Source organism: Cherax quadricarinatus, chromosome 43 (genome assembly GCF_038502225.1).
Source record: "Cherax quadricarinatus isolate ZL_2023a chromosome 43, ASM3850222v1, whole genome shotgun sequence".
Classification (NCBI taxonomy): Eukaryota; Metazoa; Arthropoda; class Malacostraca; order Decapoda; family Parastacidae; genus Cherax; species Cherax quadricarinatus.
Genome location: NC_091334.1, coordinates 6,480,977 through 6,507,994, shown reverse-complemented (window position 1 = coordinate 6,507,994; position 27,018 = coordinate 6,480,977). Strand labels below are relative to the sequence as shown.

Sequence of the window (27,018 nt, the reverse complement as noted above, 5' to 3'; positions counted from 1 at the left end):
GGACTATAAATGTATTAATTCAAGGATTATGTGGAGTAAAATAAAGATTGGATGTGAAAAGTGGGTTATAATAAGCGTGTATGCACCTGGAGAAGAGAGAAGTGTAGAGGAGAGAGAGAGATTTTGGGAAATGTTGAGTGAATGCGTGGGGAGTTTTGAATCAAGTGTGAGAGTAATGGTGGTTGGGGATTTTAATGCTAAAGTGGGTAAAAATGTTATGGAGGGAGTAGTAGGTAAATTTGGGGTGCCAGGGGTAAATGTAAATGGGGAGCCTTTAATTGAGCTATGTGTAGAAAGAAATTTGGTAATAAGTAATACATATTTTATGAAAAAGAGGATAAATAAATATACAAGGTATGATGTAGCACGTAATGAAAGTAGTTTATTAGATTATGTATTGGTGGATAAAAGGTTGATGGGTAGGCTCCAGGATGTACATGTTTATAGAGGGGCAACTGATATATCGGATCATTATTTAGTTGTAGCTACAGTTAGAGTAAGAGGTAGATGGGAAAAGAGGAAGGTGGCAACAACAAGTAAGAGGGAGGTGAAAGTGTATAAACTAAGGGAGGAGGAAGTTCGGGTGAGATATAAGCGACTATTGGCAGAAAGGTGGGCTAGTGCAAAGATGAGTAGTGGGGGGGTTGAAGAGGGTTGGAATAGTTTTAAAAATGCAGTATTAGAATGTGGGGCAGAAGTTTGTGGTTATAGGAGGGTGGGGGCAGGAGGAAAGAGGAGTGATTGGTGGAATGATGAAGTAAAGGGTGTGATAAAAGAGAAAAAGGTAGCTTATGAGAGGTTTTTACAAAGCAGAAGTGTTATAAGAAGAGCAGAGTATATGGAGAGTAAAAGAAAGGTAAAGAGAGTGGTGAGAGAGTGCAAAAGGAGAGCAGATGATAGAGTGGGAGAGGCACTGTCAAGAAATTTTAATGAAAATAAGAAAAAATTTTGGAGTGAGTTAAACAAGTTAAGAAAGCCTAGGGAAAATATGGATTTGTCAGTTAAAAACAGAGTAGGGGAGTTAGTAGATGGGGAGATGGAGGTATTGGGTAGATGGCGAGAATATTTTGAGGAACTTTTAAATGTTAAGGAAGAAACAGAGGCAGTAATTTCATGCACTGGTCAGGGAGGTATACCATCTTTTAGGAGTGAAGAAGAGCAGAATGTAAGTGTGGGGGAGGTACGTGAGGCATTACGTAAAATGAAAGGGGGTAAAGCAGCTGGAACTGATGGGATCATCACAGAAATGTTAAAAGCAGGGGGGGATATAGTGTTGGAGTGGTTGGTACTTTTGTTTAATAAATGTATGAAAGAGGGGAAGGTACCTAGGGATTGGCAGAGAGCATGTATAGTCCCTTTATATAAAGGGAAAGGGGACAAAAGAGACTGTAAAAATTATAGAGGAATAAGCTTACTGAGTATACCAGGAAAAGTGTACGGTAGGGTTATAATTGAAAGAATTAGAGGTAAGACAGAATGTAGGATTGCGGATGAGCAAGGAGGTTTTAGAGTGGGTAGGGGATGTGTAGATCAGGTGTTTACATTGAAGCATATATGTGAACAGTATTTAGATAAAGATAGGGAAGTTTTTATTGCATTTATGGATTTAGAAAAGGCATATGATAGAGTGGATAGAGGAGCAATGTGGCAGATGTTGCAAGTATATGGAATAGGTGGTAAGTTATTAAATGCTGTAAAGAGTTTTTATGAGGATAGTGAGGCTCAGGTTAGGGTGTGTAGAAGAGAGGGAGACTACTTCCCGGTAAAAGTAGGTCTTAGACAGGGATGTGTAATGTCACCATGGTTGTTTAATATATTTATAGATGGGGTTGTAAAGGAAGTAAATGCTAGGGTGTTTGGGAGAGGGGTGGGATTAAATTATGGGGAATCAAATTCAAAATGGGAATTGACACAGTTACTTTTTGCTGATGATACTGTGCTTATGGGAGATTCTAAAGAAAAATTGCAAAGGTTAGTGGATGAGTTTGGGAATGTGTGTAAAGGTAGAAAGTTGAAAGTGAACATAGAAAAGAGTAAGGTGATGAGGGTGTCAAATGATTTAGATAAAGAAAAATTGGATATCAAATTGGGGAGGAGGAGTATGGAAGAAGTGAATGTTTTCAGATACTTGGGAGTTGACGTGTCGGCGGATGGATTTATGAAGGATGAGGTTAATCATAGAATTGATGAGGGAAAAAAGGTGAGTGGTGCGTTGAGGTATATGTGGAGTCAAAAAACGTTATCTATGGAGGCAAAGAAGGGAATGTATGAAAGTATAGTAGTACCAACACTCTTATATGGGTGTGAAGCTTGGGTGGTAAATGCAGCAGCGAGGAGACGGTTGGAGGCAGCGGAGATGTCCTGTTTAAGGGCAATGTGTGGTGTAAATATTATGCAGAAAATTCGGAGTGTGGAAATTAGGAGAAGGTGTGGAGTTAATAAAAGTATTAGTCAGAGGGCAGAAGAGGGGTTGTTGAGGTGGTTTGGTCATTTAGAGAGAATGGATCACAGTAGAATGACATGGAAAGCATATAAATCTATAGGGGAAGGAAGGCGGGGTAGGGGTCGTCCTCGAAAGGGTTGGAGAGAGGGGGTAAAGGAGGTTTTGTGGGTAAGGGGCTTGGACTTCCAGCAAGCGTGCGTGAGCGTGTTAGATAGGAGTGAATGGAGACGAATGGTACTTGGGACCTGACGATCTGTTGGAGTGTGAGCAGGGTAATATTTAGTGAAGGGATTCAGGGAAACCGGTTATTTTCATATAGTCGGACTTGAGTCCTGGAAATGGGAAGTACAATGCCTGCACTTTAAAGGAGGGGTTTGGGATATTGGCAGTTTGGAGGGATATGTTGTGTATCTTTATATGTTTATGCTTCTAGACTGTTGTATTCTGAGCACCTCTGCAAAAACAGTGATAATGTGCGAGTGTGGTGAAAGTGTTGAATGATGATGAAAGTATTTTCTTTTTGGGGATTTTCTTTCTTTTTTGGGTCACCCTGCCTCGGTGGGAGACGGCCGACTTGTTTAAAAAAAAAAAAAAAAAAAAATATATATATATGTATATATATATATATATCCATGGGGAAGTGGAATAAGAATCTTTCCTCCGTAAGCCATGCGTGTTGTAAAAGTCAACTAAAACGCCGGGAACAATGGGCTAGTAACCCCTTTTCCTGTAAAGATTACTAAAAAGAATAAGAAGAAGAAAATTGTCAAAGTGGGAAGTCTGAATGTGCGTGGATGTTGTGCAAATGATAAGAAAGAGATGATTGTGGATGTTATGAATGAGAAGAAACTGGATGTCCTGGCTTTAAGTGAAACAAAGCTGAAGGGGGTGGGAGAGTTTCAATGGAGAGGAATAAACGGGATTAGGTCAGGGGTTTCAAATAGAGTTAGAGCTAAAGAAGGAGTAGCAATAATGTTGAAGGATAAGCTATGGCAGGAAAAGAGGGACTACAAATGTATAAATTCAAGGATTATGTGGAGTAAAATAAAGATTGGATGTGAAAAGTGGGTTATAGTAAGCATGTATGCACCTGGAGAAGAGAGAAGTGTAGAGGAGAGAGAGAGATTCTGGGAAATGTTGAGTGAATGCGTGGGGAGTTTTGAATCAAGTGTGAGAGCAATGGTGGTTGAGGATTTCAATGCTAAAGTGGGTAAAAATGTTATGGAGGGAGTAGTAGGTAAATTTGGGGTGCCAGGGGTAAATGTAAATGGGGAGCCTTTAATTGAGCTGTGTGTAGAAAGAAATTTGGTAATAAGTAATACATATTTTATGAAAAAGAGGATAAATAAATATACAAGGTATGATGTAGCACGTAATGAAAGTAGTTTGTTAGATTATGTATTGGTGGATAAAAGGTTGATGGGTAGGCTCCAGGATGTACATGTTTATAGAGGGGCAACTGATATATCGGATCATTATTTAGTTGTAGCTACAGTTAGAGTAAGAGGTAGATGGGAGAAGAGGAAGGTGGCAACAACAAGTAAGAGGGAGGTGAAAGTGTATAAACTAAGGGAGGAGGAAGTTCGGGCGAGATATAAGCGACTATTGGCAGAAAGGTGGGCTAGTGCAAAGATGAGTAGTGGGGGGGTTGAAGAGGGTTGGAATAGTTTTAAAAATGCAGTATTAGAATGTGGGGCAGAAGTTTGTGGTCATAGGAGGGTGGGGGCAGGAGGAAAGAGGAGTGATTGGTGGAATGATGAAGTAAAGGGTGTGATAAAAGAGAAAAAGGTAGCTTACGAGAGGTTTTTACAAAGCAGAAGTGTTATAAGAAGAGCAGAGTATATGGAGAGTAAAAGAAAGGTGAAGAGAGTGGTGAGAGAGTGCAAAAGGAGAGCAGATGAAAGAGTGGGAGAGGCACTGTCAAGAAATTTTAATGAAAATAAGAAAAAATTTTGGAGTGAGTTAAACAAGTTAAGAAAGCCTAGGGAAAGTATGGATTTGTCATTTAAAAACAGTAGGGGAGTTAGTAGATGGGGAGAGGGAGGTACAGGAAGGCCCCACTTATACGGCGGGTTAGGTTCCAGGCTACCGCCGTAAAGCGGAAACCGCCGTAAAGTGGAACACCCTTTTTTTCCACTTATAAATGCATACAAACACTAGATAACAAGTTTACACTAACATATATTAAGTTAGCAATAGAACCAGGCATCAAAAAACAATAAAAAGGTACAATACACACATAGTGCACTCATTACTTACCTTAAAATATTTATAGTCTTAATCTAGGGTGAGAATAGTAGTATTTATTGTAAGAAATCAAGTGTGGTATGTATTGTAATAGCCAGGCTACCTCACCAGGCCACCCCACCCACACATACTATTCTATGATATTTAAGCATCCCAGAGCGATAAAATGTATATACAGTTCACTCATTACTTACCTTAAAATATTTGTAGTCTTAATGTAGGGTCAGGAGTAAGTAAATGAGATAAAACAAATAAATGAGAGAGAGAAAGAATGAGTACATGAGAGGTGACAGGCCAGGCACAGAGTAAACAAACCCGGCTCCCACATCTTATATTTATGTTTATTTATTCTATTGTGGGGTGTATTTATCATCTTTTTATGTTATGTATCGTGTTTATTATATAATTTTGAAAAAAATATCATGGCTGGATTAATGAAAATGTGTATATTACCGTAATATACGACATTTAATGAGACTCGGTGACTATTGTTATTATCACCACTTGTGGAAGTCGTCTGCTACCACAGCTCACATTTATGTTTATTTATTCTACTGTGGGGTGTATTTATCTTATTTATATGTTATGCATCGTGTTTATTATATAATTTTGAAAAAAATATCATGGATGGATTAATGAAAATGTGTATATTACCGTAATATACGACATTTAATGAGACTCGGTGACTATTGTTATTATGGCGTCACTTGTGGAAGTCGTCTGCTCACATCTCACATTTATGTTTATTTATTCTACTGTGGGGTGTATTTATCTTATTTATATGTTATGCATCGTGTTTATTATATAATTTTGAAAAAAATATCATGGATGGATTAATGAAAATGTGTATATTACCGTAATATACGACATTTAATGAGACTCGGTGACTATTGTTATTATCACCACTTGTGGAAGTCGTCTGCTACCACAGCTCACATTTATGTTTATATATTCTACTGTGGGGTGTATTTATCTTATTTATATGTTATGCATCGTGTTTATTATATAATTTTGAAAAAAATATCATGGATGGATTAATGAAAATGTGTATATTACCGTAATATACGACATTTAATGAGACTCGGTGACTATTGTTATTATGGCGTCACTTGTGGAAGTCGTCTGCTCACATCTCACATTTATGTTTATTTATTCTACTGTGGGGTGTATTTATCTTATTTATATGTTATGCATCGTGTTTATTATATAATTTTGAAAAAAATATCATGGATGGATTAATGAAAATGTGTATATTAACGTAATATACGACATTTAAATGACTTGATGTATGTAAGTTTATTTAGGTACAGGTATACATAAGTATAATTATCAGAGTATATATAAAATATGAAATAACTTTTAAAAACATTTGAAATTTTGGAGTTTCCAGACAAAATGGAGAGACTTAGTGCTTACTGAGCTCATGGAGAATGTAAACAAACAGGGTGGGGCACGGTGACCGTATTAGAAAGTCAGGTGGGGGGAGCCGTATAGTGAGTTTTGGTCATAATTTGAAATGTCCGTATTAGCGGAACGCCGTAAAGTGAAACGCCGTAAAGCGGGGCCTTCCTGTATTAGGTAGATGGCGAGAATATTTCGAGGAAATTTTAAATGTTGAGGAAGAAAGGGAGGTGGTAATTTCATGCACTGGCCAGGGAGGTATACCATCTTTTAGGAGTGAAGAAGAGCAGAATGTAAGTGTGGTGGAGGTACGTGAGGCATTACGTAGAATGAAAGGGGGTAAAGCAGCTGGAACTGATGGGATCATGACAGAAATGTTAAAAGCAGGGGGGGATATAGTGTTGGAGTGGTTGGTACTTTTGTTTAATAAATGTATGAAAGAGGGGAAGGTACCTAGGGATTGGCAGAGAGCATGTATAGTCCCTTTATATAAAGGGAAAGGGGACAAAAGAGATTGTAAAAATTATAAAGGAATAAGTTTACTGAGTATACCAGGAAAAGTATACGGTAGGGTTATAATTGAAAGAATTAGAGGTAAGACAGAATGTAGAATTGCGGATGAGCAAGGAGGCTTCAGAGTGGGTAGGGGATGTGTAGATCAAGTGTTTACATTGAAGCATATATGTGAACAGTATTTAGATAAAGGTAGGGAAGTTTTTATTGCATTTATGGATTTAGAAAAGGCATATGATAGAGTGGATAGAGGAGCAATGTGGCAGATGTTGCAAGTATATGGAATAGGTGGTAAGTTACTAAATGCTGTAAAGAGCTTTTATGAGGATAGTGAGGCTCAGGTTAGGGTATGTAGAAGAGAGGGAGAATACTTCCCAGTAAAAGTAGGTCTTAGACAGGGATGTGTAATGTCACCATGGTTGTTTAATATATTTATAGATGGGGTTGTAAAAGAAGTAAATGCTAGGGTGTTCGGGAGAGGGGTGGGATTAAATTATGGGGAATCAAATTCAAAATGGGAATTGACACAGTTACTTTTTGCTGATGATACTGTGCTTATGGGAGATTCTAAAGAAAAATTGCAAAGGTTAGTGGATGAGTTTGAGAATGTGTGTAAAGGTAGAATGTTGAAAGTGAACATAGAAAAGTGTAAGGTGATGAGGGTATCAAATGATTTAGATAAAGAAAAATTGGATATCAAATTGGGGAGGAGGAGTATGGAAGAAGTGAATGTTTTCAGATACTTGGGAGTTGAAGTGTCGGCGGATGGATTTATGAAGGATGAGGTTAATCATAGAATTGATGAGGGAAAAAAGGTGAGTGGTGCGTTGAGGTATATGTGGAGTCAAAAAACGTTATCTATGGAGGCAAAGAAGGGAATGTATGAAAGTATAGTAGTACCAACACTCTTATATGGATGTGAAGCTTGGGTGGTAAATGCAGCAGCGAGGAGACGGTTGGAGGCAGTGGAGATGTCCTGTCTAAGGGCAATGTGTGGTGTAAATATTATGCAGAAAATTCGGAGTGTGGAAATTAGGAGAAGGTGTGGAGTTAATAAAAGCATTAGTCAGAGAGCAGAAGAGAGGTTGTTGAGGTGGTTTGGTCATTTAGAGAGAATGGATCAAAGTAGAATGACATGGAAAGCATATAAATCTATAGGGGAAGGAAAGAGGGGTAGGGGTCGTCCTCGAAAGGGTTGGAAAGAGGGGGTAAAGGAGGTTTTGTGAGCGAGGGGCTTGGACTTCCAGCAAGCGTGCATGAGCGTGTTAGATAGGAGTGAATGGAGACGAATGATACTTGGGACCTGACGATCTGTTGGAGTGTGAGCAGGGTAATATTTAGTCAAGGGATTCAGGGAAACCGGTTATTTTCATATAGTCGGACTTGAGTCCTGGAAATGGGAAGTACAATGCCTGCACTTTAAAGGAGGGGTTTGGGATATTGGCAGTTTGGAGGGATATGTTGTGTATCTTTATACGTATATGCTTCTAAGCTGTTGTATTCTGAGCACCTCTGCAAAAGCAGTGATAATGTGTGAGTGTGGTGAAAGTGTTGAATGATGATGAAAGTATTTTCTTTTTGGGGATTTTCTTTCTGTTTTTGGGTCACCTTGCCTCGGTGAGAGACGACCGACTTGTTGAAAAAAAAAAAAATATTATTATTATTATTATTATCACACTGGCCGATTCCCACCAAGGCAGGGTGGCCCGAAAAAGAAAAACTTTCACCATCATTCACTCCATCACTGTCTTGCCAGAAGGGTGCTTTACACTACAGTTTTTAAACTGCAACATTAACACCCCTCCTTCAGAGTGCAGGCACTGTACTTCCCATCTCCAGGACTCAAGTCCGGCCTGCCGGTTTCCCTGAATCCCTTCATAAATGTTACTTTGCTCACACTCCAACAGCACGTCAAGTATTAAAAACCATTTGTCTCCATTCACTCCTATCAAACACGCTCACACATGCCTGCTGGAAGTCCAAGCCCCTCGCACACAAAACCTCCTTTACCCCCTCCCTCCAACCCTTCCTAGGCCGACCCCTACCCCGCCTTCCTTCCACTACAGACTGATACACTCTTGAAGTCATTCTGTTTCGCTCCATTCTCTCTACATGTCCGAACCACCTCAACAACCCTTCCTCAGCCCTCTGGACAACAGTTTTGGTAATCCCACACCTCCTCCTAACTTCCAAACTACGAATTCTCTGCATTATATTCACACCACACATTGCCCTCAGACACGACATCTCCACTGCCTCCAGCCTTCTCCTCGCTGCAACATTCATCACCCACGCTTCACACCCATATAAGAGCGTTGGTAAAACTATACTCTCATACATTCCCCTCTTTGCCTCCAAGGACAAAGTTCTTTGTCTCCACAGACTCCTAAGTGCACCACTCACTCTTTTTCCCTCATCAATTCTATGATTCACCTCATCTTTCATAGACCCATCCGCTGACACGTCCACTCCCAAATATCTGAATACGTTCACCTCCTCCATACTCTCTCCCTCCAATCTGATATTCAATCTTTCATCACCTAATCTTTTTGTTATCCTCATAACCTTACTCTTTCCTGTATTCACCTTTAATTTTCTTCTTTTGCACACCCTACCAAATTCATCCACCAATCTCTGCAACTTCTCTTCAGAATCTCCCAAGAGCACAGTGTCATCAGCAAAGAGCAGCTGTGACAACTCCCACTTTGTGTGTGATTCTTTATCTTTTAACTCCACGCCTCTTGCCAAGACCCTCGCATTTACTTCTCTTACAACCCCATCTATAAATATATTAAACAACCACGGTGACATCACACATCCTTGTCTAAGGCCTACTTTTACTGGGAAAAAATTTCCCTCTTTCCTACATACTCTAACTTGAGCCTCACTATCCTCGTAAAAACTCTTCACTGCTTTCAGTAACCTACCTCCTACACCATACACTTGCAACATCTGCCACATTGCCCCCCTATCCACCCTGTCATACGCCTTTTCCAAATCCATAAATGCCACAAAGACCTCTTTAGCCTTATCTAAATACTGTTCACTTATATGTTTCACTGTAAACACCTGGTCCACACACCCCCTACCTTTCCTAAAGCCTCCTTGTTCATCTGCTATCCTATTCTCCGTCTTACTCTTAATTCTTTCAATTATAACTCTACCATACACTTTACCAGGTACACTCAACAGACTTATCCCCCTATAATTTTTGCACTCTCTTTTATCCCCTTTGCCTTTATACAATGGAACTATGCATGCTCTCTGCCAATCCCTAGGTACCTTACCCTCTTCCATACATTTATTAAATAATTGCACCAACCACTCCAAAACTATATCCCCACCTGCTTTTAACATTTCTATCTTTATCCCATCAATTCCGGCTGCCTTGCCCCCTTTCATTTTACCTACTGCCTCACGAACTTCCCCCACACTCACAACTGGCTCTTCCTCACTCCTACAAGATGTTATTCCTCCTTGCCCTATACACGAAATCACAGCTTCCCTATCTTCATCAACATTTAACAATTCCTCAAAATATTCCCTCCATCTTCCCAATACCTCTAACTCTCCATTTAATAACTCTCCTCTCCTATTTTTAACTGACAAATCCATTTGTTCTCTAGGCTTTCTTAACTTGTTAATCTCACTCCAAAACTTTTTCTTATTTTCAACAAAATTTGTTGATAACATCTCACCCACTCTCTCATTTGCTCTCTTTTTACATTGCTTCACCACTCTCTTAACTTCTCTCTTTTTCTCCATATACTCTTCCCTCCTTGCATCACTTCTACTTTGTAAAAACTTCTCATATGCTAACTTTTTCTCCCTTACTACTCTCTTTACATCATCATTCCACCAATCGCTCCTCTTCCCTCCTGCACCCACTTTCCTGTAACCACAAACTTCTGCTGAACACTCTAACACTACATTTTTAAACCTACCCCATACCTCTTCGACCCCATTGCCTATGCTCTCATTAGCCCATCTATCCTCCAATAGCTGTTTATATCTTACCCTAACTGCCTCCTCTTTTAGTTTATAAACCTTCACCTCTCTCTTCCCTGATGCTTCTATTCTCCTTGTATCCCATCTACCTTTTACTCTCAGTGTAGCTACAACTAGAAAGTGATCTGATATATCTGTGGCCCCTCTATAAACATGTACATCCTGAAGTCTACTCAACAGTCTTTTATCTACCAATACATAATCCAACAAACTACTGTCATTTCGCCCTACATCATATCGTGTATACTTATTTATCCTCTTTTTCTTAAAATATGTATTACCTATAACTAAACCCCTTTCTATACAAAGTTCAATCAAAGGGCTCCCATTATCATTTACACCTGGCACCCCAAACTTACCTACCACACCCTCTCTAAAAGTTTCTCCTACTTTAGCATTCAAGTCCCCTACCACAATTACTCTCTCACTTGGTTCAAAGGCTCCTATACATTCACTTAACATCTCCCAAAATCTCTCTCTCTCCTCTGCATTCCTCTCTTCTCCAGGTGCATACACGCTTATTATGACCCACTTCTCGCATCCAACCTTTACTTTAATCCACATAATTCTTGAATTTACACATTCATATTCTCTTTTCTCCTTCCATAACTGATCATTTAACATTACTGCTACCCCTTCCTTTGCTCTAACTCTCTCAGATACTCCAGATTTAATCCCATTTATTTCCCCCCACTGAAACTCTCCTACCCCCTTCAGCTTTGTTTCGCTTAGGGCCAGGACATCCAACTTCTTTTCATTCATAACATCAGCAATCATCTGTTTCTTGTCATCCGCACTACATCCACGCACATTTAAGCAACCCAGTTTTATAAAGTTTTTCTTCTTCTCTTTTTTAGTAATTGTATACAGGAGAAGGGGTTACTAGCCCATTGCTCCCGGCATTTTAGTCGCCTCATACGACACGCATGGCTTACGGAGGAAAGATTCTTTTCCACTTCCCCATGGACAATAGAAGAAATAAAAAAGAACAAGAGCTATTTAGAAAAAGGAGGAAAACCTAGATGTATGTATATATATATATGCATGTGCGTGTCTGTGAAGTGTGACCAAAGTGTAAGTAGGAGTAGCAAGATATCCCTGTTATCTTAGCGTGTTTATGAGACAGAAAAAGAAAACCAGCAATCCTACCATCATGCAAAACAGTTACAGGTTTTTGTTTCACAGTCATCTGGCAGGACGGTAGTACTTCCCTGGGTGGTTGCTGTCTACCAACCTACTACCTATATATATATATATATATATATATATATATATATATATATATGCTTGTACATGAAAGTGTAGTGTGACCTAAGTGTAAGTAGAAGTAACAAGACGTACCTGACACCTTTCATGTTTGTGAGACAGGAAAAAGACAACAATCCTACCATCATGTAAAACAATTACAAGCTTTCGTTTTACACTCAACTTTGCAGGACAGTAGTACCTCCCTGGGCGGTTGCTGTCTACCAACCTACTACCTAAATTATTATTATTATTATTCTTTCAACAAACCAGCCATATCCCACCGAGGCAGGGTGGCCCAAAAGGAAAAATGAAAGCTTCTGTTAAATTTAGTAATATATAAAGGAGAAGGGGTTAATAGTCCCCTGCTCCCAGGATTTTACTTGTCTCTTACAACATGCATGGCTTATGGAAGAATTCTGTTCCACTTCCCCATGGATTATTATTTTTACTCGCCTCTTACAACATGCATGGCTTACGGAAGAATTCTGTTTCACTTCCCCATGGATTATTATTATTATTATTATTATTATTATTATTATTACAGCCTCTCCTCACTTAATGATGGAGTTCCATTCCTAAGACCACGTCGGTAAACAAATTTGTCGCTAAGTGAAAAGCATACTATAATGGTAGTGGGTCTGTGTCAACCATCTTTGATATTGTTTACATGTTATCTTTGCACCATTTATAACATTTCTGGTATATTTTTAAATGTTCTACACTGGTGTACTGTATACAGCCTCTCCTCACTTTGCGACATACTCGTTTACCGATGCCTTGGACTTATGATGGGCTCTCTGACCAGTATACATGCCTAAATAATGTATACTAGAGCTGATTTCCTCTATTCTGTTTATTACAACATTTAAAAATACAGTAGACCGTTATTTAACACGGTAGTTACATTCCTGAAAACACCGTGTTAGGTAAGACTGTGTTAGATGAACTGAAGTACTTAGGTGAAAAATAGGGTTACGTTCCAGAGCCCCAAAAAAGCCAAACAACTTTTTTTAGGCTTCCATATCTTATAAAAATAAAAGTGAATATGTAATTGTAGTTCATTGTTGTGATGTATTATGTTGTGATGCATTTCTCACCTTAAATTGTGGGTGCTGGTATTTGTGGATGACTGTGAAGAGAGTGGAGAGTTATGCTGTGGTCCTACTGGGCTGAGGTGGATGGTAGAGGTTCTGGTACTGAACTTGATGGTTGTACTGGAGTGTCTAACTTTAAGTCAATCAGTCAATCAAGTCATTCAATAAGTCAGTCAAGTCATTCAGTAAGTCTCAAGTCATTCAGTAAGTTTCAAATCATTCAGTAAGTTTCAAATCATTCAGTAAGTTTCAAGTCATTCAGTAAGTTTCAAGTCATTCAGTAAGTCAGTCAAGGCATTCAATAAGTCAGTCAAGGCATTCAATAAGTCAATCAAGTCATTCAGTAAGTCAGTCAAGTCATTCAATAAGTCAATCAAGTCATTCAGTAAGTCAATTAAGTCATTCAGTAAGTCAGTCAAGTCATTCAATAAGTCAATCAAGTCATTCAGTAAGCCAGTCAAGTGATTCAATAAGTCAGTCATGTCATTCAGTAAGTCAGTCAAGTCATTCAGTAAGCCAGTCAAGTGATTCAATAAGTCAGTCAAGTCATTCAGTAAGTTAGTCAAGTCATTCAGTAAGTCAGTCAAGTCATTCAGTAAGTCAGTCAAGTTGTTCAGTAAGTCAATCAAGTCATTCAGTAAGTCAGTCAAGTCATTCAGTAAGTCAGTCAAGTCATTCAGGAACTCGGTCAAGTCGTTCAGTAAGTCAGTCAAATCATTCAGTAAGTCAGTCAAGTCATTCAGTAAGTCAGTCAAGTCATTCAGTAAGTCAGTCAAGTCATTCAGGAACTCAGTCAAGTCATTCAGTAAGTCAGTCAATTCATTAAGTCAGTCAATTCATTCAGTAAGTCAGTCAAATCATTCAGTAAGTCAGTCAAATCATTCAGTAAGTCAGTCAAATCATTCAGTAAGTCAGTCAAATCATTCAGTAAGTCAGTCAAGTCACTCAGTCTGTCAGTCAGTCAGTAAGTCAGCCAGTCACACAAACTTATGTTTACCTCTTCTTTATGTGTACAAAGTAACACTTCATTGCGGCCACAGGATGCCTTGTCTAATATCTTTGTTTCCTTCGTTAATTCTAAGACTTTAAAGCTTACACCTTTTCTTGCCACTTTGAGCAACACTGGTATGCCTACTAGGTGTCATGATTGCTTGGCAGATACAATATATAGCAATTAAAAGATCAAAACACAATTCACAATCACAAGCTTGTAGCAGGTAAGTTGGACTGGACAATTACTTGAAGTACAAATGCTGGGATGGTGGGGTGGTGTCGGAGGGGGGGGGTGGCTGGGGCTGCGGGAGGTCTCCCCTGCAGATCCACATCAAGACAGCCGCTTGAGGAAAATGGAAGTTTTTTTTTTTTCCTTCCCGCAAACTGAACCATGTTACATTCATCTTACGACATGTTACATAAAATTGTGCCGCAATTGGAAATAAGTCACTCTGTCTGACTTTTTTGGGTTATCCTAGGTTCTCTACACATATGCTGCTATGTATGATAATTCTATGTAACTGTATTTGTGTATACCTGAATAAACTTACTACATATATCCAAATCGTGCCAAATAAACTTTTGCTAAACGACAATCTACTGTATACCAGAAATGTTATAAATGGTGCAAAGTGACATTAAAACAATATCAAAGATAGCTGGCACAAACCCACTACCATTCAAGTGTGCTCCTCACTTAGCGACGAATTCGTTTACCGACGTGGTCTTAACCCTTTGAGGGTCGACAGGCCCTCTCCGAAACTCGTTCTCAGGGTCGGCCAAATTTAAAAAAAAAAAAATTATTTTCTCTTATGAAAAGATAGAGAATCTTTTCCCGATCATAAAGACACCAAAAGTTTGAAATTTGATAGAAAACTTACGGAATTATGGTCTCGCAAAGTTAGCGGTCTCGGCGATGTTTACGCATCGGCGATTTTGCCCACTTTGAGCCCCATTTTCGGCCAATTTCACTGTACTAGTCGACAAAAAACATGAATATTTCGCTAGAACTCCATTTTTTCTATCGAATGGATGCAAGAAACCACTCATTTATGAAATTCAACTATCCAGTACAGTGGTCAGAATTTAGCAATTTTGCCAATTTCACACAAATTTCAAAAGATGCCAATTTCGGAATAGGGTCCAGAATAAGCAAGAAAGACATTCCTGGCACTAAAATGACATTTCCTCTAGTCATTAGTCATGTCTCAAGTCCCCTCTTATATTCTTTTGCTTTCCACTTTGAATTTTTATTTTCACAAAAAATATAAGATTTACTGTTATGCAGACTACTGCATTAGTGTAAAAAATGGTATAAATATTATTGGTGCACTTGTGAAAGAATATTAGACTCACCAGTTGACATGTATTGCACGCTTGGCACGATTTGTTTACTTTTGAAGTTTGGTAAAAATCGAACATTTCTGCTACTTTGAGCTCAATTTCAAGGCACCTTTCTTTGTAAAACCAGTCAAAATCATCTCAATTTCTGTAATATGTCTTCCATTCTATAAAATGAGACCAAGAAAACTAGAATACAACAATAAATACCATACGAAAATACACTGCAAAGTCGCTGATTTATTCAAAAAAAATGGTCAAAGTTTTTTTTTTCTCATTATGCACTGTGTGCTGCAGGATTTTTTTTAGACTGTGCACACTGACCACATAGACCCATTCTTTCATATGAAGGCCTACCAGCTTTCTCCCACTAGATTTGAGGCCGCTAGAATTTATGAGTACTAGTACGTCAAAAACCCCTACGCGTAAAACGTACTAGTACGACGAAAACCCTCAAAGGGTTAAGGACAGAACTCTGTCATTAAGTGAGGAGAGGCTGTACTGTATAAAGCAGAACAGAGGAACTCCGCTCTAATATACATTATCTAGGTATGCATTCCGGTCAGAGAGCTCATCGTAAGTCTGAGTCATCGGTAAACGAGTTCATCACTAAGGGAGGAGAGGCTGTATTATTATTATTATTATTATTATTATTATTATTATTATTATTATTATATGGATCACATATGAGGTGCCATGAGCCAAAATGTCAACAGCCTTAAAATACATTTTACATTAAACATACTGAATGCCAGCGTTTGATCCCTGGCATGGGTGGAAACGTTGAGCATATTTCCTTACTCCTGCTGCTCCAGTCCACCTAGAAGTAGGTGGGTACCTGGGTGTTAGTCGATGATTGTGGGTTGCAGCCCAGGGGGTTGTAGAATGCTTAAGATAAGACTGGGCTTTGAAATAAGCTGATGTAGGATAACAGATCTTAGACTTAAATTGACAAAATTCTTTGATGCTGACATCTTCATTCTGTAATAAAGTTGGGAGAATTATAGACAATATGTTGGCTAAAGAACACAAGTGCAACTAAAGCGACATTTTATTGTGGCAATGTTTCGCTCTCCAGGATCTTTGTCAAGCAAAACATTGCCACAAAATGTCGCATTAGTTGCACCTGTGTCATTTCATATACAGCAACATTGTCATTCTGGCTTGTAGTGGCTCATACTGTCCCCAAACCCACAATCTGTGCATGAAAATTATAAATTATATCAAAGAATAGGATAAAAATCACGATGTGTCCTAACTTACCACAGAACCATGAGCTGGATGTGTCTGATGAACAGCCGATGGTGATGCTAACTGAGGTTGTGGAATATTGGTCCCTGCTCCTATGCCACTGCTTCCATGACATCCTTGTCTTTTGTGTGTGACAAACTCCTTAATCTCAGTGAATTGTGCCCCACAAGCACCACAAATGTGGACATCACCACCACCGCCACCTATATGCTGGTGGCCAGGTTGTAGAGTTGCAGAAGCAGATGCTGTGGTTAAGATAGAAGGCTGGCTGCCCTGAATGATGGCTGAAACGAGTTGCAAGATATTACTTTCTCTGAAATAAATATTTTAGGTAGTAAATCACCTATTCACAACCTTTAAAGTTACAAAAATCATGATAATTTTGAGCAAAATTTCAAACATGTTGGCAATAATTTGAATATTCTGAAGTCAGGCAAAATTTAATTGACTAACAACCTAAACAGTCTATTTCCAATGGCATGTTTGCTTAAACATCACCTGACATCAACTCATAATTAACATGACATAATAAGATGGTAATGACTGGGTTGCCTTAGCTCAACTAAAACAATGTTTCTTAATTTTTCCCATAAACAAATATGTCACCTATACTTAAACTGAAATGTTTCATTATAGTACTAGCAAACTATCAACAAACCAATCTATCGTCTTAAAAGATCCCATATCCATATATAGAGACAGTACATTTGCTTCCAGATATATTCATACCCTCTATTAAGGCTAAATGCTACAATGCTCTTGTTATATGTACTGTACTTTATATGTCAGAAGGCTTGTGGAACGTACATGCAGTACGTATTTATTAAAGCTTCGAGAAGATACACTTGTCAAATGTAATAAGGGGCAAAGGTACTTATATAACATGTTGCAACCCTGAATGGGTTGCAATGATTATTATGTATATATATAATTATTATCTTTTCATATAATTTTATATTGCTTATATTTGTGATAATAGCTAAATCGTAAATGTATTACTTTATATGGTTATTTGACTTAAATTCCTTTGGTTAGGTAGGATGTAACATATTATGTGCTCAGTTCAAGTCTTGATTGTCTAACTACTGTAATTATCGCTTGTGGCTCGTTAGACTGCCGGCTTCTGTTTCTGAGCTGCAGCGACCCACGGAGCTATCACGTGATCGAGGGGGGGTGTCCTCACCTCACCTGAAGTATTCAGTCTGGTTTAGACTCGCTTGGTGGTTGGACAGATTGTCTGTCTCATTATTCTTGTTAGTTCTGTAGAACTCTGTTCACAGAACATTGTATAGACTTAGTGATTTTCGACATTGTACTGAGGTTGTGTGTAGCATAGACACTCTGAACAACTCAGATCCTGAGCTGTAGCTTCTGACCTAACTTGTACTGGTATCTGTGTATTATCACAGTCGGGGATTTTCTTATGCTGAACTTAGATTCAGTAGTATGGGAGTTGTGTGACTTTTGTGGAGGATCTGCAGATAGTCCCTACTTAGTGTCGTTATATTATCTCCTTGTTCCTGATTCTGTGTCGCAGTTGCTTGTTATATTGCTGTTCGGCTTATCAGTCGTTTTATTGTTCAAGCAGACTGTTCTGATTGCCAGTTGGTCAAGAACTTAGTTTATTTGAGGACTTTGTCAGTCACTTGTTTAAGTCTAGTCGAGTCGTGAGACATAGCGAACTACTTAGAGCACTTACACACACACACACAAACTTACTTGTACATATTTGTAATATCTTTGTAAATGTTAATGTACCAGACAGTACTTAAGAATTATAAATGTGATATGTGCTTTCAGCACAATAATATTGTACTCAAGAGAAGTGATTATTCTTATTTTGTTGATATTGATTTAATTTAATTTGATATATGCCTAGACAACTCAATTGTTAATAAATGTATTAAATTTTAATTTCTCTAGTTAGTAGCCTACCAGTTGTAATCCTGAAGCACTACTGAATCATACTGAATTCTAATGGATAATTGGACAAGGATACTGACTACTTGTTACGAAAACCCAGTAACAGGCTGGATGCTAGAAGGGCAGTCCTTTCTAGTATTCACTGGAGATCTCTAAGCTTTTAGAATCGCATTTTTTGTAACATAACATATGAGATACATTACAATAAATAATTACAAAACGTATTATGAGATACATTACAATAAATAATTAAGTTTTAAACTATAAAATAAATGTGCACTATACACGTACTGACAAATAATTTTTATGTGCTTGAATAATCTTGCCATTTCTACACTAATATTCTCATTTGTCAGGTACAAAGACACTGCACAAAAAGACTATGTGAAAGACCCAGCACAGTTGAGTTAGCTGTTCTAACTTTTAAGGTTTAAATAAGACGTTACAAGGACCCCAATGGAAATAAGTCGCTGAATTTTTTGGGGGTTATCCTGGGTAATTTACATGTTACTATGTATGATAATTTGTGTAGCTGTATTTACATGTATCTATACCTAAATAAACTTACACTTTTTAGAAACTAATGCTACCTATGATGATATCAGCTTTGAACAAATTATAAATGTCTAACACCTCTCATGGCAACATATTTTTTAATGGGTTGCCATAATGAATATGGAGCTAGCTCATGGCTTATTGAAGTCGCCTCTTTTATTAAGAAAAGGCCGTCTCCATCTTTAATACCAAAATATTGTTTACACCCACCAATTAACAACTAATATCAACTACCAAAGAAAAATCTAAGATCTTATCTCTAACCTATATTTACTAACATAACTTTCCTATTCACACAAGTCATGTTTCTTCAGCTCTACACAAATCAATACAGTCTCTCCTCACTTAATGACAGAGTTCCATTCCCAACACCACATCATTAACCCTTTCAGGGTCCAAGGCCCAAATCTGGAGTCACGCACCAGCGTCCAAGAATTTTCAAAAAAAAATTTGGTATTTTTTCTTATGAAATCGTAGAGAATCTTTTTGTGAAGGTAATAAAACAAAAAGTACGAAATTTGGTGGAAAATTGACGAAATTATGCTCTCGCGAATTTTGATGTGTCAGCGATATTTACGAATCGGCGATTTTGCCGACTTTGACTCCCATTTTAGGCCAATTACATTATTCCAATCAACCAAATTCTTAGCTATTTCACTAGTATTACTTCTATTCTATCGATTGAGCACAAGAAATCGCCAAGTCAACTGTTTCAACTACAAAATAAAGTGATCGGAAATTGTTAATTTGGCCAATTTAACACAAAGTTCAAAATATTCCAATTTCAAAATAGGGTCCAGAATGAACAATGTAGGCATTCCTGGCACTAAACTAACATTTCCTCTGTTCATTAGTTATGTTTTGAGGCTTTACAAATAAATTCCATTTTGATTTTTTATTCACATAATGAATTTTTATTCACACCAAAAAATAAAAGATTTACTGTTATGCAATACTGTAATAATTGTATAAATATCATCACCATATTTGTGAATGTATATTAGACCCACCAGCTGGCGTGTATTAGACGTGTGAGGTCGTTTGTTTACTCTTGAATATCGGCAAAAATTTAACATTTCTGCTACTTTGAGCTCAGTTTCAAGCCATTTCCAGTGCTAAAATTAATCAAAATCATCTCTATTTCTGTAATATGTGTTCTATTCTATCAAATGAGAACAAGAAATCGCAAATACAACTATAAAAAACATACGAAAAAACACTGCAAAGTTGCTGTTTTAATCGAAAAATCATGATTTCATTTTTTTTCTCTCATTATACACAGTGTGCTGCAGGATCTGTTTTATGTGGTGCACACATACCACATAGATGTATTCTCTCATATCTAGGCCCAAATGTACCACTCACAGTTTATCAGAGTGAGCTGAGCTCATGGCGTAGATCTACGGTTTGGACCCTGAACGTAAAGCCATAGATCTACGGGACGGACCCTGAAAGGGTTAAACAAATTCGTTGCTAAGTGAGGAGCATACTATAATTATTATTATTATTATAATCAAAAAGAAGCGCTAAGCCACAAGGACTATACAGCAGCATACTATAATGGTAGTTTGTGTCAACCAACTTTGATATTGTTTTAATGTCACCTTTGCACCATTTATAACATTCCTGGTATAGTTTTAAATGTTTATGCAATAGTGTACTGTATATTGAAATAAACAGAATAGAGGAAATCAGCTCTAATATACATTATTTAGGTATGAATACTGGTCAGAGAGACCGTCATGAGTCTGAGGCATCGGTAAGCGATTACGTCGCTAAGTAAGGAGAGGTATACATTTTATGAGCACACAGTTCATTATATATTATTATTACTACAGTAAATGGGGCAGAGCTAAATCCAAAAAAGGTCACAGTGTCAGTTTATTTAGGTACAGGTACATATGAATAGCTACATAAATTATCATACATAGTAATATGTGTAAATTACCTAGGATAACCCAGAAAAGTCAGAGAAAGTGACTTATTTCCATTGGGGTCCTTGTGCCTATGACAATGGAAGGCATTCAGACTCAGTTTTAGGAATCAGATTATTATAATTATTATAATCATGGGGAGTGCTAAACCTGTAGGATTATACAGCGTATGTGGGGGGGGGGATGGAAGGCATTCAGGCTCAGTTCAGGGAACTGGAGCACAAGTCCAATTCTTTAGATCAAGAGCCCCTCACCAGCATCAAGGAACCTCTTTTGGATTATTATTATAATCAAAAAGAAGCGCTAAACCACAAGGGCTATACAGCTACTTCTTTTGGAGAATATTATGAAGTATTAACTAAGATAATCCATTTCCATTTGTGGTTATTTAACTTTAATCAGAGGGAGCACTAAACTATAAGGGTCACATAGCACCTGGGAAATGGGAGGCATTCAGGTTGGATCCGAGAAAAGGAAGAATAAGTCCAATTCCTTGGATCAAGTACCCTTCACCATCATCAGTGCAATTTTCTTCAGGGGTTGAATGAGGTCAACTATCATTATTATTTAAGTTTATTTAGGCACAGGTACACAAGTGGAGGGGGAAGCAGGAAGGCAAGGACAAATGAAACCAAACTACAGGAAAGGGGACTACACAGGAATGAGGAACTTCCTGAATGAGGTTCAGTGGGACAGAGAACTGGCAGGGAAGCCAGTTAATGAGATGATGGAATATGTAGCAACAATGTGCAAGGAGGCTGAGGAGAGGTTTGTACCCAAGGGTAACAGGAATAATGAAAAAGCCAGGATGAGCCCATGGTTCACCCAAAGATGCAAGGAGGCAAAAACCAAGTGTGCTAGGGAATGGAAGAAATATAGAAGGCAAAGGACCCAGGAGAATAAGGAGAGCAGTCGTAGAGCCAGAAACGAATATGCACAGAGGAAGGGTTGTTGAGGTGGTTCGGACATGTAGAGAGAATGGAGCGAAACAGAATGACTTCAAGAGTGTATCAGTCTGTAGTGGAAGGAAGGCGGGGTAGGGGTCAGCCTAGGAAAGGTTGGAGAGAGGGGGTAAAGGAGGTTTTGTGTGCGAGGGGCTTGGACTTCCAGCAGGTATGCATGAGCGTGTTTGATAGGAGTGAATGGAGACAAATGGTTTTTAATACTTGACGTGCTGTTGGAGTGTGAGCAAAGTAACATTTATGAAGGGGTTCAGGGAAACCGGCAGGCTGGACTTGAGTCCTGGAGATGGGAAGTACAGTGCCTGCACTCTGAAGGAGGGGTGTTAATGTTGCAGTTTAAAAACTGTAGTGTAAAGCACCCTTCTGGCAAGACAGTGATGGAGTGAATGATGGTGAAAGTTTTTCTTTTTCAGGCCACCCTGCCTTGGTGGGAATCGGCCAGTGTGATAATAAAAAAATAAGAAGGGAGGCCCAACGTCAATATGAAAACGACATAGCAGCAAAAGCCAAATCTGACCCGAAGCTGTTATACAGCCACATCAGGAAGAAAACAACCGTTAAGGACCAGGTAATCAGGCTAAGGAAGGAAGGAGGAGAGACAACAAGAAATGACCGTGAAGTATGTGAGGAACTCAACAAGAGATTCAAAGAAGTGTTCACAGAGGAGACAGAAGGAGCTCCAGAAAGACAGAGAGGTGGGGTACACCACCATGTGCTGGACACAGTACACACAACCAAGGAAGAAGTGAAGAGGCTTCTGAGTGAGCTAGATACCTCAAAGGCAATGGGGCCAGATAACATCTCTCCATGGGTCCTGAGAGAGGGAGCAGAGGTGCTATGTGTACCCCTAACAACAATATTCAATACATCTATCGAAACAGGGAGATTGCCTGAGGCATGGAAGACAGCAAATGTGGTCCCAATCTTTAAAAAAGGAGACAGACATGAAGCATTAAACTACAGACCAGTGTCACTGACATGTATAGCATGCAAAATCATGGAAAAGATTGTCAGGAGAAGAATGGTGGAACATCTAGAAAGGAATGATCTCGTCACCAGCAGCCAACATGGTTTCAGAGATGGGAAATCCTGTGTCACAAACCTACTGGAGTTCTATGACATGGTGACAGCAGTAAGACAAGAGAGAGAGGGGTGGGTGGATTGCATTTTCTTGGACTGCAAGAAGGCTTTTGACACAGTACCACACAAGAGATTAGTGCAAAAACTGGAGAACCAAGCAGGGATAACAGGGAAGGCACTGCAATGGATCAGGGAATACTTGTCAGGAAGACAGCAGCGAGTAATGGTATGTGGCGAGGTGTCAGAGTGGGCACCTGTGACCAGCGGGGTCCCACAGGGGTCAGTCCTAGGACCAGTGCTGTTTCTGGTATTTGTGAACGACATGACGGAAGGAATAAACTCCAAGGTGTCACTGTTTGCAGATGACGTGAAGTTGATGAGAAGAGTTCAGTCGATTGAAGACCAGGCAGAACTACAAAGGGATCTGGACAGGCTGCAGACCTGGTCCAGCAACTGGCTCCTGGAGTTCAATCCCACCAAGTGCAAAGTCATGAGGATTGGGGAAGGGCAAAGAAGACCGCAGACGGAGTACAGTCTAGGGGGCCAGAGACTACAAACATCACTCAAGGAAAAAGATCTTGGGGTGAGTATAACAACAGGCACATCTGAAGTGCACATCAACCAAATAACTGCCGCAGCATATGGGCGCCTGGCAAACCTCAGAACAGCATTCCGACATCTTAATAAGGAATCGTTCAGGACCCTGTACACCGTGTACGTTAGGCCCATATTAGAGTATGCGGCACCAGTTTGGAACCCACACCTAGCCAAGCACGTAAAGAAACTAGAGAAAGTGCAAAGGTTTGCAACAAGACTAGTCCCAGAGCTAAGAGGTATGTCCTATGAGGAGAGGTTAAGGGAAATCAACCTGACGACACTGGAGGACAGGATTATTATTATTATAATCAAAGGGGAAGCGCTAAACCCGTAGGATTATACAGCGCCCCGGGGGGGATGTGGAAGGCATTCAGGCTTAATTCGGGGAACTGGAGCACAGTTCCAATTCCCTAAATCAAGAGCCCCTCACCAACATCAAGGAACCTTCCATGAGGGGTGGAGGACAGGAGAGATAGGGGGGACATGATAACGACTTACAAAATACTGAGAGGAATTGACAAGGTGGACAAAGACAGGATGTTCCAGAGACTGGACACAGCAACATGGGGACACAGTTGGAAGCTGAAGACACAGATGAATCAAAGGGATGTTAGGAAGTATTTCTTCAGCCACAGAGTAGTCAGGAAGTGGAATAGTTTGGGAAGCGATGTAGTGGAGGCAGGATCCATACATAGCTTTAAGCAGAGGTACGATAAAGCTCATGGTTCAGGGAGAGTGACCTAGTAACGACCAGTGAAGAGGCGGGGCCAGGAGCTTGGAATCGACCCCTGCAACCTCAACTAGGTGAGTACAACTAGGTGAGTACAAGAGTACAGTTATCAGTGTAAATTACCTAGGATAACCTAAAAAAGTTAAAGTGACTTATTTCCACTGGGGTCCTTCTATTTCCACCGGGGTCCTTCTATTTCCACCGGGGGTCCTTCTATTTCCACCAGGGTCCTTCTATTTCCACTGGGGGTCCTTCTGTTTCCACCGGGGGTCCTTCTATTTCCACCAAGGGTCCTTCTATTTCCACCAGGGTCCTTCTATTTCCACCGGGGTCCTTCTATTTCCACCAGGGTCCTATTTCCACCAGGGAATTTCTATTTCCACCGGGGTCCTTCTATTTCCACTGGGGTCCTTCTATTTCCACTGGGGTCCTTCTATTTCCACCGGGGTCCTTCTATTTCCACTGGGGTCCTTCTATTTCCACCAGGGAATTTCTATTTCCACCGGGGTCCTTCTATTTCCACCGGGGTCCTTCTATTTCCACCGGGGTCCTTCTATTTCCACCAGGGGTCCTTCTATTTCCACCAGGGGTCCTTCTATTTCCACCGGGGGTCCTATTTCCACCGGGGGTCCTTCTATTTCTACCGGGGGTCCTTCTATTTCCACCAGGGGTCCTTCTATTTCCACCGGGGGTCCTTCTATTTCCACCGGGGGCCCTTCTATTTCCACCGGGGGTCCTTCTATTTCCACCAGGGTTCTTCTATTTCCACCGGGGTCCTTCTATTTCCACTGGGGTCCTTCTATTTCCACCAGGGGTCCTTCTATTTTCACCGGGGTCCTATTTCCACCAGGGGTCCTTCTATTTCCACCAGGGGTCCTTCTATTTCCACCGGGGACCTTCTATTTCCACCGGGGTCCTTCTATTTCCACCAGGGGTCCTTCTATTTCCACCGGGGTCCTTCTATTTCCACCGGGGTCCTTCTATTTCCACCGGGGTCCTGGAGCTTTGGGTCATCTGACCGAGACCTTCCCCTGGCTGACCTCTCAACCCCCATTAAAAATCACGGTTAGAATTATAATCATTACTGTTTGATCTTACATATGAGAGTCAGCTGTCAAAATGATGGCTGACACGCTATAAGTCATGTCAGCTGAGAGTTTGTTTACCAGCGTCAGCTGACTGACAGCCTGGGACCTATACCGAGCGTTGTCTCCAGCCTGACACCAGAGGCCATCTTACCTCCCCCAGCCACTTCTCCCTCTCTCCTCCCTCACACCCTCTCCACCAGGAAGTCCCCAGTGTCCCCCCATCACCACAAAGCCTGTGCTGAGCCTACCCGCCATGTGGCACTCCCACGGGAAATATAATTCGGCGTAAATGATGCATTACGCTCATTCTGAGGAAAAATAGCCAAGGTAGAGACGGCCCTTCAACATGCATAACTCTACTTTATATTAACATTACGGGCTTATTTGACGAGATTTACGCCTCTGGTGCTTACTGTAACTCTGTGGGTGGTTGGATGAGACGGGCACGTTCATCCTGGGTCGATCTGTTCTTTTGTCACTTTGTTACATAGAAATAAACGTGAAAAAATGCGGCGAGTCTTTATCCTTCCTTGGTGGAGTGGCTGTCTGGGTCAGCCTCCCCCACCACGGAAATCATGATTAAAATATTTTATTATATATTAATAAATACTTCTCTTATAAGTTGTAAAATTATTGAAATTAATTAATTTTAGGAGATCATTCAAAACTACTTGGTTTATATTAATTTTATTGATTTTATTGCCGGGTTCTAGAACAAGTGATAAGTGAAAACAAATGTTTTTAGCTATTATGAACTCTCACAAGCAACAAATATTATTTTTTCCTCTCAACATTTACATATATTTACGGTTATTATTTGTGTGCCAACTTGTACCGAAACGCATAATTAGGTGCCTAACATTAAATTAAGTAAATTCCGCATTTTCTTACCTGGGGTGAACTTTGCCAGGAAGCGCCAAATTTAAATACATAATTACATAAGCCTTTAATTATTAAACGATTAGTGTTTGATAAATGGCCATAATTACAGACCCATAGTTAAACTGGGCACTGAGATTTAAACAATAAATGTTTTGTAACCACTGTGATAATTATTCAGATCTTTGGTAAAAAAATGCGAGGAAATTACAATAATTTGCTAAAAATAATACTATATGTATATTTATGGGTACAGGAATTTATATATATGTATAAGTGCAAAACGTGTGAAGAAATCCTAATCTGAATAGTGGAACTCCTGGGAAGTCAGTAGGGAACCTAAGATGCAACAGGCGTTCCTTCTTTGGATCGCAACATTGAGGCTCTTGAAGAGAAATGGCTGGAGCCCCGGATCTCTGGTGGTTTCGATTAGCTTGAAGCCCACCTCCTTGGTAAAACCCATACCATGTTTCTTCCTAAAACCTCTCACAGTGATAAACATCTACAGAGTACCACAATCAAATATTAGCCGTTTTAGTGAAACCTAGGAAGTATAACTGATGCACACGTGAATAAAGATCACTTACTACTCTCAGGAAACTTCAATATAAATCTCCTGCAAGATCAGAACCCACATGTAACTGAATTCACAAACACTATGAGTAACTGCATGTTGCTACCAACAATAACAAAACCTACAAGAGTTACAGAGACTAGTGTTTCCCTACCAG

General features: G+C 39.6%; 1 protein-coding gene across 2 annotated transcripts in view; it reads right to left on the bottom strand.

Moving 5' to 3' along the window:
• The window catches only part of LOC128694110 (uncharacterized), a 70,705-nt gene extending 44,746 nt beyond the window's left edge, over positions 1–25,959 (bottom strand). For both annotated transcript variants that reach the window (XM_070093518.1, XM_070093519.1), the window contains exons 1-2: positions 25,822–25,959; positions 16,552–16,823 (exon numbers count right to left, since the gene is read on the bottom strand). In XM_070093518.1, the coding sequence (XP_069949619.1) occupies positions 16,552–16,823; positions 25,822–25,861 (312 nt within the window). In that variant the 5' untranslated portion in view covers positions 25,862–25,959. The remainder of the gene's footprint in view (positions 1–16,551; positions 16,824–25,821) is intronic.
• Between the last annotated feature and the right edge of the window lie 1,059 nt (positions 25,960–27,018).